Source organism: Eptatretus burgeri, chromosome 11, assembly GCF_056783735.1.
Source record: "Eptatretus burgeri isolate ZD-2024b chromosome 11, Ebu_testis_v1, whole genome shotgun sequence".
Taxonomy (NCBI): domain Eukaryota; kingdom Metazoa; phylum Chordata; class Myxini; order Myxiniformes; family Myxinidae; genus Eptatretus; species Eptatretus burgeri.
This window is the reverse complement of record NC_140971.1, coordinates 1,726,361-1,739,509: the sequence shown is the minus strand read 5'-3', so window position 1 is coordinate 1,739,509 and position 13,149 is coordinate 1,726,361. Positions and strand designations below refer to the sequence as shown.

Below are 13,149 nucleotides of genomic sequence, written 5' to 3'. Positions count from 1 at the left end.
TCTGTCTCCCTATGCCCAGTATTGCGAATCCCAAGGAGTCAATTTTGTAGAGGTGTACAAACAACAATTGATTACCATTAATGGTGTCAAACGCATGTGAATACCTTCCACACACTCTGCTTCTTCTTTTGTCACACCCCTCTCTGCCCCACCCCCTTTCAGCGCACACATCTGCCCCCTCTCCGTCGCACCCCTCTCTGCTCCTTCTCTCCCCTTCGGCGCACCCCTCCCTTCCTCCCCTTCTTCGTGCCTCATTTCTGCTTTCCCCTTCGTCACACCCCTCTCTGCCCCCTCTCCCCCCTTCAGCGCACCCCCTTTTCATCGCGTTTCACCTCTACTTCCCTCATTGTGTCTTATCTCTGCCTCCCCTTCATTGTGCCTGATCTCCGCTTCCCACTTCATCACACACCTCTCTGCCCACCCCCACCCCTTTGGTCATGGGGAAGCTGAGAATGGTTTGGTACACTAATAATCATAGCATTTATGTGCACAGTGTTTTAACAAACCTGTATTTATAACTGTTATATTGGTGTTATTTTTTTTTTGTATTTATCAGCTTGAGCTGACCTTTGATAATTCATGATTGAAGTTTAAAATGAGAGGTTTGTGCTAAGCGTTGCAATGGATCAGAGCGTCACGTCACTATGACCAAGCCCTCGTATATCATGGCTTTGAGAGTTTCAATGTGATGTTGCAGGATTTTTTTATCATCTCAGCATACCTTTGTCGTCTGCTGTTCAAATGTTCACCTTTTTACAGTTTGTTTGACATTCCCCTGAATCCACTTAACTCGCCATGCTGGGATCACAGGTTAAAATCTTATACCGGAAACTCTTTAAATCGAAGGTTTCGGAAAACAAAGTGAACTAGAACGGGTACTCATAGAGCGCATACCTTCGCCGCCACTACTTTTTTGTTCTTGGTATGAGTGTTGGGAACTGGTTTCATATGAATGGTCTTATGACACAAACCACATATCTATAATGTCATGACCCCCCCCCCGACTTTCGGGGGATACGGACTAAACAACAATCGACTCGCGTCGTTTTGGCGAGTCTTCACTCACAAGCTCGGTGAATACAACGTTTCAACAAGAGAAGGTAATCTCGTTTGATGCTGGTTTCATGCAAATCGAATAAGAATTGACTGAGTTGTGCTGAAAACCGCATCTTTTTCAAGGGCGTGACCCCCCCCCCCGACATTTTACCCCAACCGGTGACATGTGTTATGACGTCATTGTGTCACAAGATTGGGCATTAAATTCTGAACATTTTGGTGCTGGGTTCATGTAAAGCGGACAAGAATTGACCGCGTTATGACAAAAACCGCATATTTTTCAAGGGCGTGACCCCTCCCCCCCCGACATTTTACCCCAACCGGTGACATGTGTTATGACGTCATTGTGTTACAAGATTGGGCATTAAATTCTGAACATTTTGGTGCTGGGTTCATGTAAAGCGGACAAGAATTGACCGCGTTATGACAAAAACCGCATATTTTTAAAGGTCATGACCCCCCTGACCTTTGACCCCTAACCGGTAACAAGAGTATGGGCGTCATTGTCATATTGCATATCACAAGATGAGGCCTTTAATTCTGAACATTTTGGCGTTAGTTGCATGCAAATTGAATAAAAATTGACCGTGTTATCGTAAAAAGACGATTTTGACCTTTTTGTGACCTTGACCTTTGACCCGAACGATCCCAAAATCTAATCGAATGCTTCCTGGCTAATAACCAATCATCCCACCAAATTTCATGCAATTCGGTTTAATACTTTTTGAGTTATACGAATCGCAAGATTACAAATAAATAAATAAATAAATAAATACACGCCGACCAAAACATAACCTTTCGCAGAATGCGAAGGTAAAAATTACCCCCGTGTGGAGGTGACGGTCATCTCTATAATACCACAAGTTCTAAATGTTCTGTTCAGTTATGACCGAAGACTACTGCGCAGTTTGGTTAAAGATGACTCCGCAATTTTGGCGCGCGCGCACGAAATTATATATTGAAAATAAATGCCGACGTTTACATTTTGGGTTTTGAAAGTTTTGCACCTTCGGCAGAAAATGTATAAATATAAAAGGCTAAAAATGTTTTATATTTCATTTCTCCTTCCTTCCTTTTTTGCGAATCGCATCGGCGTTTTTGGCCATCTTCCAGATCACGTGACTATCAAATGGGAAGGAAATTCAAAAATCTGTCCGGTTAGATACAAGATAATATTTTTTACTATCGTAATCAATAAACAGTTGCCGAATATCTTGTAGAATGGCAGACCAGATAGGTTTTGAAAATGGCGATTTTTATAACTTACGTGACCTTGACCCTGGACAAAAGTTATATCGTTGTGCAACAGTCATCGACCTCTACCCACATACTAAGTTTCAAGATCGGAAAGAAAAATTGTTGACGGACCTATGGACGGACGGACATTTGGTCTGGCTTTATTAGGTCATCTCGGTAGAGATGACCTAAAAACTACAAAATTGTGTTCCAACTAAATAAAATTGTTCCGATTCTGTTATCACGGAATTTAATTTTGGCCAATCGCTGTTTTTGAGCTGAGATGAGTCATTGTTTGCGTCCAGTGCGTGTATGGTTACCTATTACGAGCCTTGTGGTGTTTCTCGCACACCGTTTTTAGTGAGCCCTAATGTAAAGTGATGAACAAAGTTAGTTGTATCATATAACGTTGGACGAAAAGATTAAGTTGTTAAATCGGTTGGTTCAAGGACAAAATGCAGCATCTGTGTGGTCCGTCATTACGGGGTTGATGATTGTTGGTAAAACCTTCCCCATTGTACTCTTCCTCATTCCCAAACCTTCATCATCCTTCAAATCTTCATTTTCCAACACCCGGATTCGAACCCCTGTTCTAAAACACATGTATTCATGCGCAGCTCATAAAACTAATTGAGGCGAAGGGATTTATGATGGAGCAGGTTTTTAATCGAGGAGACGGGATTATTGTGGAAGACTAAGCCATCTCGTTCGTACCTTGGTCTCCAAGCAGGGAAGATCGTAGTTCAAGGTAAGGTGATTTAAGGATCGTGTTACCCTTCTCCGTTGTGGGTTGTGGCAATGCTGCAGGCACCTTCGTCGTTAAAGTAATTCTCCTTTTCCATTTGCTGAATCACCTTCCCCGCTCATGCCCTTTCTCCGCTCGCCCTTTTCACTGCTGCTCCTTCCCCCGTTCCACCCTCCCCCCTCGAACAGTATTATCCCGAGCTAAGTCCTGTGTTTTTATTTTATTTTCGGCAGAGTACAGTGCAAGCATGTAATGTTCTTACCTGACCCACCTTGCTGTTTTATAACCCTAATTTAAAAGGTAAAAGTCAAGTTTTTAATTTATCATGTATTTATTTAATTTACATGTTTGTTTCAATGATAACTTGCTATATATATATATATATATATATATATATATATATATATATATATATATATATATATATATATATATATATATATATATATATATATATATTTTTTTTTTTTTCTGGATTATATAGATGTATTTATATGTTTATGACCTTTGCCGAAGGACAGGGTATTGCATTTGGCTCTGTTTTTCTCCGCATAGAACTTTCATGTTTTTCTCTGCAACCGCTTGTCGGATTGAGAGGAAATTTCACCAGAGGTGCGAGTACTTGTCGAATAATTTTATCATAATTATAACGTCATATAATAGGTCATGTGGTGTGGCAGCCATATTGGAAAAGCCAAAAAACTTTGGACCTGTTTGTCTGAAACCAAAAATTGAAACTTTGCACACGGCAAGTACTCCTCATGGGGAATGATTAAAAAAAAAAAGTCATAGGTGCCTTCATTATGACGTCATCATTGCATATGTACAACGCTACATCTGATCAGTATGAAAATTTGAGGGTCATCTCGGGATAAAATGGTCGATTTAAAAAAAAAATTCCTGACGTCATTGCTTGTGATTCGGCAACCATTTTGTTTTTTTATGTTTAATTAACCTTCAAAAATCTCAAGTGGCTGAACAGATGGAAGCGAAACTTTACACGTATTACTGCCTCTCCATGAGGAACAAAAGGTTCACATATGACATCATAGGTCACATGATTTGGCAGCCATATTTGATTTACCCCAAAAACCTATAAAAAATCTCCGGAATGGTTGGACAGTCCAAGGGGAAACTTCATAGAAATGTTCCCCAAGTTTTGTGGATACAAGGGGAATTGATGAATAATTGATGTCATGTGGTCTGGCAGCCATATTGGATTGAGCAAAAATCTTTTTTTTTTTTAATTTCTTCTCTTGAACCACTTAAAGTGAAACTTCACAATTATGATCCAGTAGTGATGGGGAACACATGCTTTAAATTTCAACCTGAACACACGCATGGTCTGGCAGCCAGAAATTTTTTTTTTTATCTGGGTTATTTTTTTAGAATGAGGCTCACTTGGCTGTGCCTGGATGGGTTTGAGGGTAGAGGAGCAGCAGCTGAAATACTAATCTTATCCAGGTTCCTCCCAATGACTTCATCTTTGCTTTTTGTTTGTTTGGGGTCCTTCTGATGACTCCAATGCAGGACTGTCCCTGTTTGGTGTTCCATTTGATGAGAATTGAATTTATTTGAACCCCATTCTGATTTCAATTGAATAATCATAAACGTCATGGGTCAGGATCAGGTGTCCAATCAAAGCGGGGTTTTGTTTCAAAGTGGGACACCTTGGTATCCAGTCATCACTGTCAGCAGTTGTAAAGTGGCAGTTCTAATTATGTATATTATTAATTACGTCACACAACACACCACACAGAAGTCCTGGTGAAGGCCTGCAATCTCTGATTGCTCTTTTTCTTGTTAATCCTGTGCTGGCGGCATTTGTAATTTGTGTAGCAAGTCCACTGATATGTTGAAGTGCTCATGTCTGAGATTGTGCACATGTACAAGTTCTTTCATGAGCCTTGGATTGCTGCAAAAGGAATGATGAAAAAGATTGTATCCATCCTGACTTGGCTGAAATGTCCCATTCAGGCCAGCGGTTGCAGAAGAGGATCTACAAAGGCTGTTTTCAGAGGCTGGTGGAGAAGTCCGAGCATTCAAGTTTTTTCCGTAAGGCAATGTTGTGAATTGTGTAAAAACATGGGAGGGAGTCTGTGGAGACATGTATCTTTTTACTCTTAAAATGACTGAGAAACTGCATGGGGATGATGGGAGTGCAAAGAGGCGGAAGGGGGCTCTGACAAGGGGTGCGGGTCGAGGCAGCGGTGCATGCAAGGTGTGGGCATGAGTCGGTGTGGACAAGGTGCCAAACTTACCTGCCTTGCTTGTGCTTTGCTTTTGAAGTAGCAGTTACCCCACACACACGAAGGGAAAAGCGGAGTTAAGCGATTGCTTCATATCATTCCCTCTGTCCGTCTTGTCAGTTCATCGAGAAACGACTTATTGGTTCACGAGTCAGTAAGTGACCACTATATTCGTTATGGGTGTGTGTCTGTCTGTCCCGAGCATAGCTCCGTGGGTTTTGATCCGATCTTGATAAAATTAGGGTGAGGTTTGTATCATGATCTAGTTGTGTTTTCCGGAGAATGGGCATGCTGCGCCCATTATGGGCGGAGCCACGCCCAAAAAACGTGTTTTTAGGGGGTAGCCGGTTTCAAGTTGCATCTTCTCCGAGGGGGTTTGTCAAATCTGGCAGGGGTTTCGGTATTTGGTTAGCCCAATGGCACCTGCATAGCCCCACCGAGCTCGTTTTTTAAATTTTTTTTTTTTTTAATTTTCGTCCCAACATCAAGGTCACGAACTTCGAAAATGTCAAAAAAATCAATAAATTGGGCATTGAGCTCCTAGGGTTTTCAACTGTTTGAATGAAAGTTGGAATGCAAGTAGTGCTTTTCGAGTACTACAACTTTCATCATTTACGTTTTTCCTGATTCCCGCCAGTTTGCCCGTGGCGTCCCCTCAAAGGTCAAAAAATAAAAAAGGCGAACCGTGTACATTGCTTGTGAACCATCGCCGTCTCCAGACTTGTTTAAATTGAATATTCTATTTTGAACACGAATCAGAATACCAGTGCATTTTTACCGTACTTTAGCTCTGCATTCATCCTGATGGAGATCGGAGTGAGGTAATTTTTAATGCCTCCACTGGCAGTCGCTGGAGGTATTATATTTTTGGGTTGTCCGTCCGTCCGTCTCTCTGACCGCTCGCCCATGCTAATTTCATGTTTTCTTTGCAACCGTTTTTCCGAGTGACACGAAATTGTCACCATCGGTGTGACTACCCATGTAGAATGCTTTGATATTGATGTCATAGGTCACATGGTGTGGCATCCATGTTGTAAAAAAGGAAAAACTTTGGACCTGCATCTCTGAAACAGCCACGTGGGGAAAAAATTGAAATTTGGCACAGGGGAAACTTTATTTATTTATTGTCGTAGGTGGCTTCGTTGTGATGTCATAATTGCATACGTCAAATGCTTTATCCCATCAGTATGAAAATTGAGGGTCATCTCAAGCTGAGTTTTATGATGGGGGGGAAAAATTTGATGTCAGTCATGTGGTTTGGCATCCACATTTTTTTTAACATAAAAAACTTCTCTGAAACGGCTGAACAGATAAAGACGAGACGTCACAGGTATGATCATTTATCTACGACGAACAAAAAGTTCTGTACCTATGATATCATCGGTCACATGGTCTGGCAGCTGTTTTTTGAAGAATAAACCTTTTAAAATTCCCCTTAAGAACGGCTTGACGGGAATTTTCACCAACATGTTCTTCAATTCTTGGGGATACCAGGGTGTTCATGAATAATTTATAGGTCATATGGGATTGAACGACAATCTTTAAAAAATAATTCTCTCAAACTACTTCATTGATCGTGAAATGGCAAAATTATGATCTCGTAGTAATGGGGAATATGTTTTCAATTTCAAACTGATTGGATGCATGGTCTGGTCGCCAGAATTATTTAATTTTTTTGAATCTGCGTTCAAGGATTTAAATCACTTGGTTCAAGTCCAGTGGCAATGGAAAGTCAACACCTTTTGTTCTCTTATAGCCTGGAATTAAATTATATTAAATCAGACTTTCCACCTTTATTTATTTACACATCATAACATAGAACTTCCAAGTGAAAAACAAATTGTACAAATTTCAGAAAATTAAAAATACAAAACTGAAGTATCTTGGTTGGATAAGTGTCCATCCCATTATAATAGCAATTGTACATGAGCTCAGGTGTAACCAATCACCTTCAAAATCACACACCAAGTTAATTGGCCTCCACCTGTGTTAAATTGTAGTGATTCTGATTATTTCAGAATAAAATCAGTTGTTCCTGTCTGTTTCCTGTGCTGGGGAATACATTTCACATCAAAGACTGAACCATGAGAACCAAGGGGCTTTCAAAAGACCTCCAGGTTGTTGTGGCAAGGCACAGATCAGTGGATGGGTATAAATATATTTCAAAGGCCTTGAATATCCCTTGGAGCACAGTCAAGACAGTCATTAATAAGTAGAAGGCATATGGTTCCACCAAGACCCCGCCGAGATCAGGCCGTCCCTCCAAACTGGACGACCAAACAAGGAGGCTGATCAGAGAGGCCAAGAGGCCAATCTCAACTTTGAAAGCAACATGCCTTTATAGCAGACTGGTCACCATGTGCATGTGACAACAATATCCCAAGCACACAAGTCTGGCCTGTAATGGTCGGGTGGCAAGAAGGAAGCCATTACTCAAAAAAAAATCTTACCTTGAGTCCTGTTTGAAGTATGCAAAAAAAAAAACATTCGGAGATTCTTCATCCACGTGGCAAAAAATGTTGTCTGACGAAACCAAGATGGAACTTTTTGGCTCAAATGTAAAACGTTACGTTTGGTGCAAACCAAATACAGCACATCGCCTAAAGAACACCATCCCTACTGTAAAGCATGGTGGTGGCAGCATCATGTTATGGGGATATTTCTCATCAGCAGGGACTGCATCAGGATAGAAGGGAAAAATGAATGGAGTAAAATACTGAAAAATCCTCAAGGAAAACCTGCTGCCCTCTGCAAGAAACCTGAAATTGGGACGGAAGTTCACCTTTCAGCATGACCATGACCCGAAGCACACAGCCAAAGCAACACTGGAGTGGCTAAGGAACAAAAAGATAAATGTCCTTGAGTGGCCCAGTCAGAGCCCCGACCAAAATCCAACCAAAAATATGTGGCATGACTTGAACATTGCTGTCCATCAACGCTCCCCAAGCAACTTGACTGAGCTTGAACAGTTTTGTTCAGAAGAATTGGAAAATATTGTCCAATCAAGGTGTACAATGTTTGTGGAGACCTATCCCAACAGACTCACAGCTGTAATTGATGTCAAAGGTGTTTCCACCAAGTATTAACTCAGGGGGGTGGACACTTATCCAACCAAGATATTCTAGATTTGTATTTTTAATTAATTTTCTGAAATTTGTTTTTCACTTGGAAATTGTGGGTTATGATTTGTAAATGAAGGTGGAAAAGTCTGATTTGATGTAATTTAATTCCAGGCGAAAAGAGAACAAAAGGTGAAAATTTTGAAAGGGGGTGCAGACTTTCTTTGGGCACTGTACATATTAGTGATGTAATGATATGGGTGGAGGCATCTCTGGCAGTCATGACATGGAAGAGTGCCCTTCTAGTTTTACCTTCTTTCTGGCAATTAAACAAACCTGAAAATCATTCCAAACAGGAAACCTGTTTTTAAGGACTGTATAAAGGACACAAACAGGAACAATGTAACATGTTAGATAGCATGATGTCAGACACTGGGGAAAATGGTGGTAAAACCTATAGTTATTTTATTTATATGCCTTCAAACCTTCATTCAAATTGAATTCTTTACTTGAACATTGGAGAACACAAATCACCTTCATAATACTTCCAAGAACCTCCAGTTTTGCACTACTTGGACAAGTTCTATAGGGTGGTGTACATAATAGACATCCAGCACAGTCCCTGGGAAGTGGGCGTGGCAGGTAAGAGGGTGAAGCATTGTGGTGAAGAAGAGGCCAACCTTCATGGCGATGTGTTCCATGATCATCAGTAAAGCCTCCATCTCCTAAACTGCAACCTAACGTCGTCTTACAGTGTACAAGGGTGATGCTTGACCTCTTTAATAGCACTAAACTTCCGCATTTCTTTTTTATTAACAACATTTAAAATCCTTATTTTATTGAAATTGAAGTATATATTTAACACTGTGCAGGGTATTGTTTTCTATGAACTCTCGTTTACATTGTTTTAATTGTTGCAGTAATTGCCGAATGATGGTGAAACATTTGTAGATCTTCATACAGTCCCACATTCAGTATTTCCCTTGAACGAATGAACGTCCGTCCGTCCTGGTTTCTAGGAGGGACCGTAAGATGGCCTTGCTGCAGCTGGGCAGTGTGGAAGAAGCCATCAGTGCATTGATTGAACTCCACAACCATGACCTTGGGGACAATCACCATTTGAGGGTGTCCTTTTCAAAGTCTTCGATCTAGGATCAGCCGTTGATTTGCAATGCACCACCCCACGTGCACATTCACACCAACTTCGAAACATTCCAAGTATCAGTTAATCTCTTTTCTCACTTGCTTTTGTAAACCATTTAAATTGAAATGAGGAAAAGGGATTCGAGCATCTCCACTCACTTCTCGGAAATCTTGTAAATCTATTTTTTTTGGAACACCTTGCTTTTCGTTGCATTCCGACCATTTTCTACGGTGGAGAATGATCTTTTGCTGCTTATTATTATCATTTATATATTTTTTTTAGCATTGCACAAGATGAGGGTAGAGTGGCAGGACAAGGAGGGGAAAGTTTAAAATGTTTGATCCAAGTTTAAATTTGATTTTTCCATCAAGTTTGTATAAAAATGGGTTTTCCAGTTTGCCTAGAATAATTGAAACATTTGAATTCCTGATCTCTTTGCTGTTTTTACAAATCCAGTTTAGAACCTGAATTTTAAACTTTCCTATTTCACCATTCTTAATATCATTCCACCCCCTGTATCATTGCATTGCTTTTGACTTTACCCCCAACTCGTCCTCATTCTCATGTTTAGTAGATTGTTTTTTTTTTTTCATTTCCAAAACTCATCGATTTGAAATGAACCAGCATTCCCAATGGACCAAAGCTTTGCCTTTTGCTGCACATCCTCACCCTGTGCTGTAGTTTTCAAGTTGATTGTTATCGTTTAAATTTCAATACTCCATTATTATTAGTCATTATTGTTGCGTATACCACATTGGGTTTTTTTTTAATTTTATTATCTTCACCCTAGTTTTACTTTTATAACCTTTGGGTGCCTTAATTTGAGGGTTCAACATAATGTTGAACTTGTCCTTCCCACAATGCCTTATTGGGTTCACCTTCTGAGTGCCTTTGGAATGGATTGAAAACCAAATTGTTGGCTCTGAGGTTGAATAAAAGTTTTTTTTTTAATCATTTTGTCTTCCTGTCATGTTTGTCTTTAAATGCTCAATGTGGCCCACCTCTGTGGTCGTTTATTACCCCCACTCTTACCTGGGTCCTTCACCTGTTCTTGGACCTTTTTACTTCCATAAAAACTGTTCTTGTCTGAGTTGTAAGAAAATATCAAAGACCACACACAGCATTCCATCATCAAGTTCATCCTCTGATATTTTTCCTAATTTATTAAATAAGGGAAATGGACTAATGTGTGTATGTATAAAGGTGGGAGGGGAGAGCAGTAAGATCTGAATATATGTTAACCATTTCAAAGTTATATGGTGATGGACTCCTTCCTTGGCAATGTGTAAAAAGATTCACCACAAAACTCGATTCATGTCTAACCCTCCTTCAGTTGACATAATCATCTTGTTGGAAAGACGATGGAATAAGGGGTAAAAAACAAAAAAAATAACGGTTTCATTTGTGATTCCAATCAGGAATACATTTCACTTTCGGAGTTCATTATTATACAGTAAGAGGACCATTAATCACCTCTTTCCATAAAGTCAATGCTGCATCGGACAAATGGACTAAGTTCTTCTGTAAAAGCCAAGTCTTACATTGTCCTTTTTGACAATATCATACAATTATGACTAAGTGGACAAAGTTTAAAGTAATACCCATAGAGAGCTACAAACTGATATTCTCAGTCTTCTCACCGACCCATGTAGTTTCTCCCAGCTGCGGAACCCCGTGTTGCATCACCCATATCAGGGCATGGGGGTTGGGCTTGACGAGTTTGTGGTGGGGCTTGAGTCGGCCCTGTCCACTCAGACGCTGGCATCTGGAACTGTGGACGGAGTCCTCCATACTGGGCAGCACTATAGGGGCGGGAATAAGCAGCTGGATACGCCCCGTTCACAGTTGCTGTCATTGGTCCATAAGCATGGGGCGGCCCTTGGGAGTGCGGGGCCTGGAGATTGATCGGCAGAGATCGTTGTGGGTCAGCCTGTAGAGTGCATACAATGGTGAGAACACTTTTATGAGGATGCTCCATTGAAAGTGGAAAAGTTGTAGGAGAATGGCCATGTGCTTTTAAAAACCCATGTTCATGGAAATATTTATATCGTTTAACACAAATGTAAACATCCCCAACTCACCCCAACCGCATCTTTCTTGTCCTGGTGTTATTTTTTCACAACAAGCCACAGTTTCCACACTATCCACCCAATCACGCCACAGGGACTTTTCATCACGAGTGAAGAATCGCATCTCAAACAAAATTTACAATTTTTCTAATTTCTAAAAATTAGAAATTGACCAACTCGAGCAAGAACAAATTGAGTGCAGTCAGATGCCCAACAACGTATGACCAAATTGAAGGGGGGGGAGAAAAAAACGGGGAAAAAGGGGGTCAGGAAAAGGGAAACCAAACAGGGTGGTGGATAGGAAAACAGGTGGGGGTGGTGGATAGGCAAACAGGCGGTGGGGTGACAAAACAGTGAGAGTTGTGGGTGGGTAAACAGATAAATCTATATTTGCAGACCATGTAGAGACTATTGATTGTGCACAAAGATAGCAGCATTATTGAGCCCTCATCACCCCTATCTCTACCCAACTTTGTATATTACACATTTTCCTTATCATTCACAGCTTCCCACATTGGCATTCCTTGTTTGGGTCCTTCTAAACCGGTTTCTTCCTTTGTCTCTCATGCACATTTACCTGGGGTGCAAGATTACAGGCTGAGCGGGGAAAGCCACCGGCCCCGGCAGCGGCACGGGCCCCGGAGAAGCCTCCAGGTGAGAATCCAGGGAAGCAGGGAGGTCCCGGAAGGCATCGAGCGGGGGTTTGAGAGAGTGCACCTTGGAGGGCTGTGAGTTGGTGCTGGGGTTGAGATTGAAGAGCGGAAAGCTGCTGTTGCGGTTGTTGCTGCTGTTGCTGACGGGTACTGAGAGCATGGTGAAGTTGCCGTGATGAAGAAATCTAACAAAGGGAGACAGACTGATGTCTGCTGACGTACATCCATCCATAGGCAATGCATGCATTTCACTGAGCACTTCCCTCCCTCCCCCACATTGTTTCATCATGTCACATCCCCCCCCCCCCACTTCGGTCACTCATATGATGCTTTACCCCAGGAGACCAACAGTGCAAAAATTTGGTCACAGTGCCAGCACTCAAATTAAACATTGGATAATTTTAGATGTGTGTATGGTTCAACACAATGCAGTTCTTATTTTGTGACTTAATACATCTCGACTAATAAAAGGCAATGTGTCTCCTCCATAACTCAAAAACTATCAAACCTAGCAGCATGCACTTTTTGCATGCGCACTAAGAAAACTCCAAGGAAGTGTAAGAGTGAAAATTGGGTGTTTGGGTTAATTAAAACGCCCCTTTTGAAGATAATTAACGGCCTTATTTAATTATATCCTTCATCAGGTGATCCTCGACCACTTTGCTGTCTGGGGCCTTAAGGCATTTCCTGGGTAACCTTGCTGGGGTCTGAAGCCACCATGGTTTTTGGCCTGGATGTAAGCTCCAGATTTGAAAGTGTCAGCAGTTCCGACTCGTCCAAAAAGTGTTGATTTTGTCCAATTCGGACATTGCGTGGCCGTTTCCGGGTGCATAGTTGTATCGTGGGAAAATGGTAATCGCTTGCCAAGCCTGGCGTTCTGTTGGAGTGCTTGAGTGCTTAAGCCACTTACCGAGCTATACAGTGCAGTTTGTGTCCTG

General features: G+C 41.3%; 2 protein-coding genes across 6 annotated transcripts in view; one reads left to right on the top strand and one right to left on the bottom strand.

The window, feature by feature from the left end:
- The window catches only part of LOC147016284 (polypyrimidine tract-binding protein 1-like), a 45,135-nt gene extending 34,697 nt beyond the window's left edge, over window positions 1–10,438 (top strand). The window contains exons 15-16 of the mRNA XM_085844873.1: window positions 5,015–5,092; window positions 9,365–10,438. Coding sequence (XP_085700999.1) covers window positions 5,015–5,092; window positions 9,365–9,497 — 211 coding nt within the window. The 3' untranslated portion in view covers window positions 9,498–10,438. The remainder of the gene's footprint in view (window positions 1–5,014; window positions 5,093–9,364) is intronic.
- The window catches only part of LOC147016283 (uncharacterized), a 60,395-nt gene continuing 57,310 nt past the window's right edge, over window positions 10,065–13,149 (bottom strand). For all 5 annotated transcript variants that reach the window (XM_085844867.1, XM_085844872.1, XM_085844871.1 and 2 more), the window contains exons 17-18: window positions 12,136–12,396; window positions 10,065–11,419 (exon numbers count right to left, since the gene is read on the bottom strand). In XM_085844867.1, the coding sequence (XP_085700993.1) occupies window positions 11,126–11,419; window positions 12,136–12,396 (555 nt within the window). In that variant the 3' untranslated portion in view covers window positions 10,065–11,125. The remainder of the gene's footprint in view (window positions 11,420–12,135; window positions 12,397–13,149) is intronic.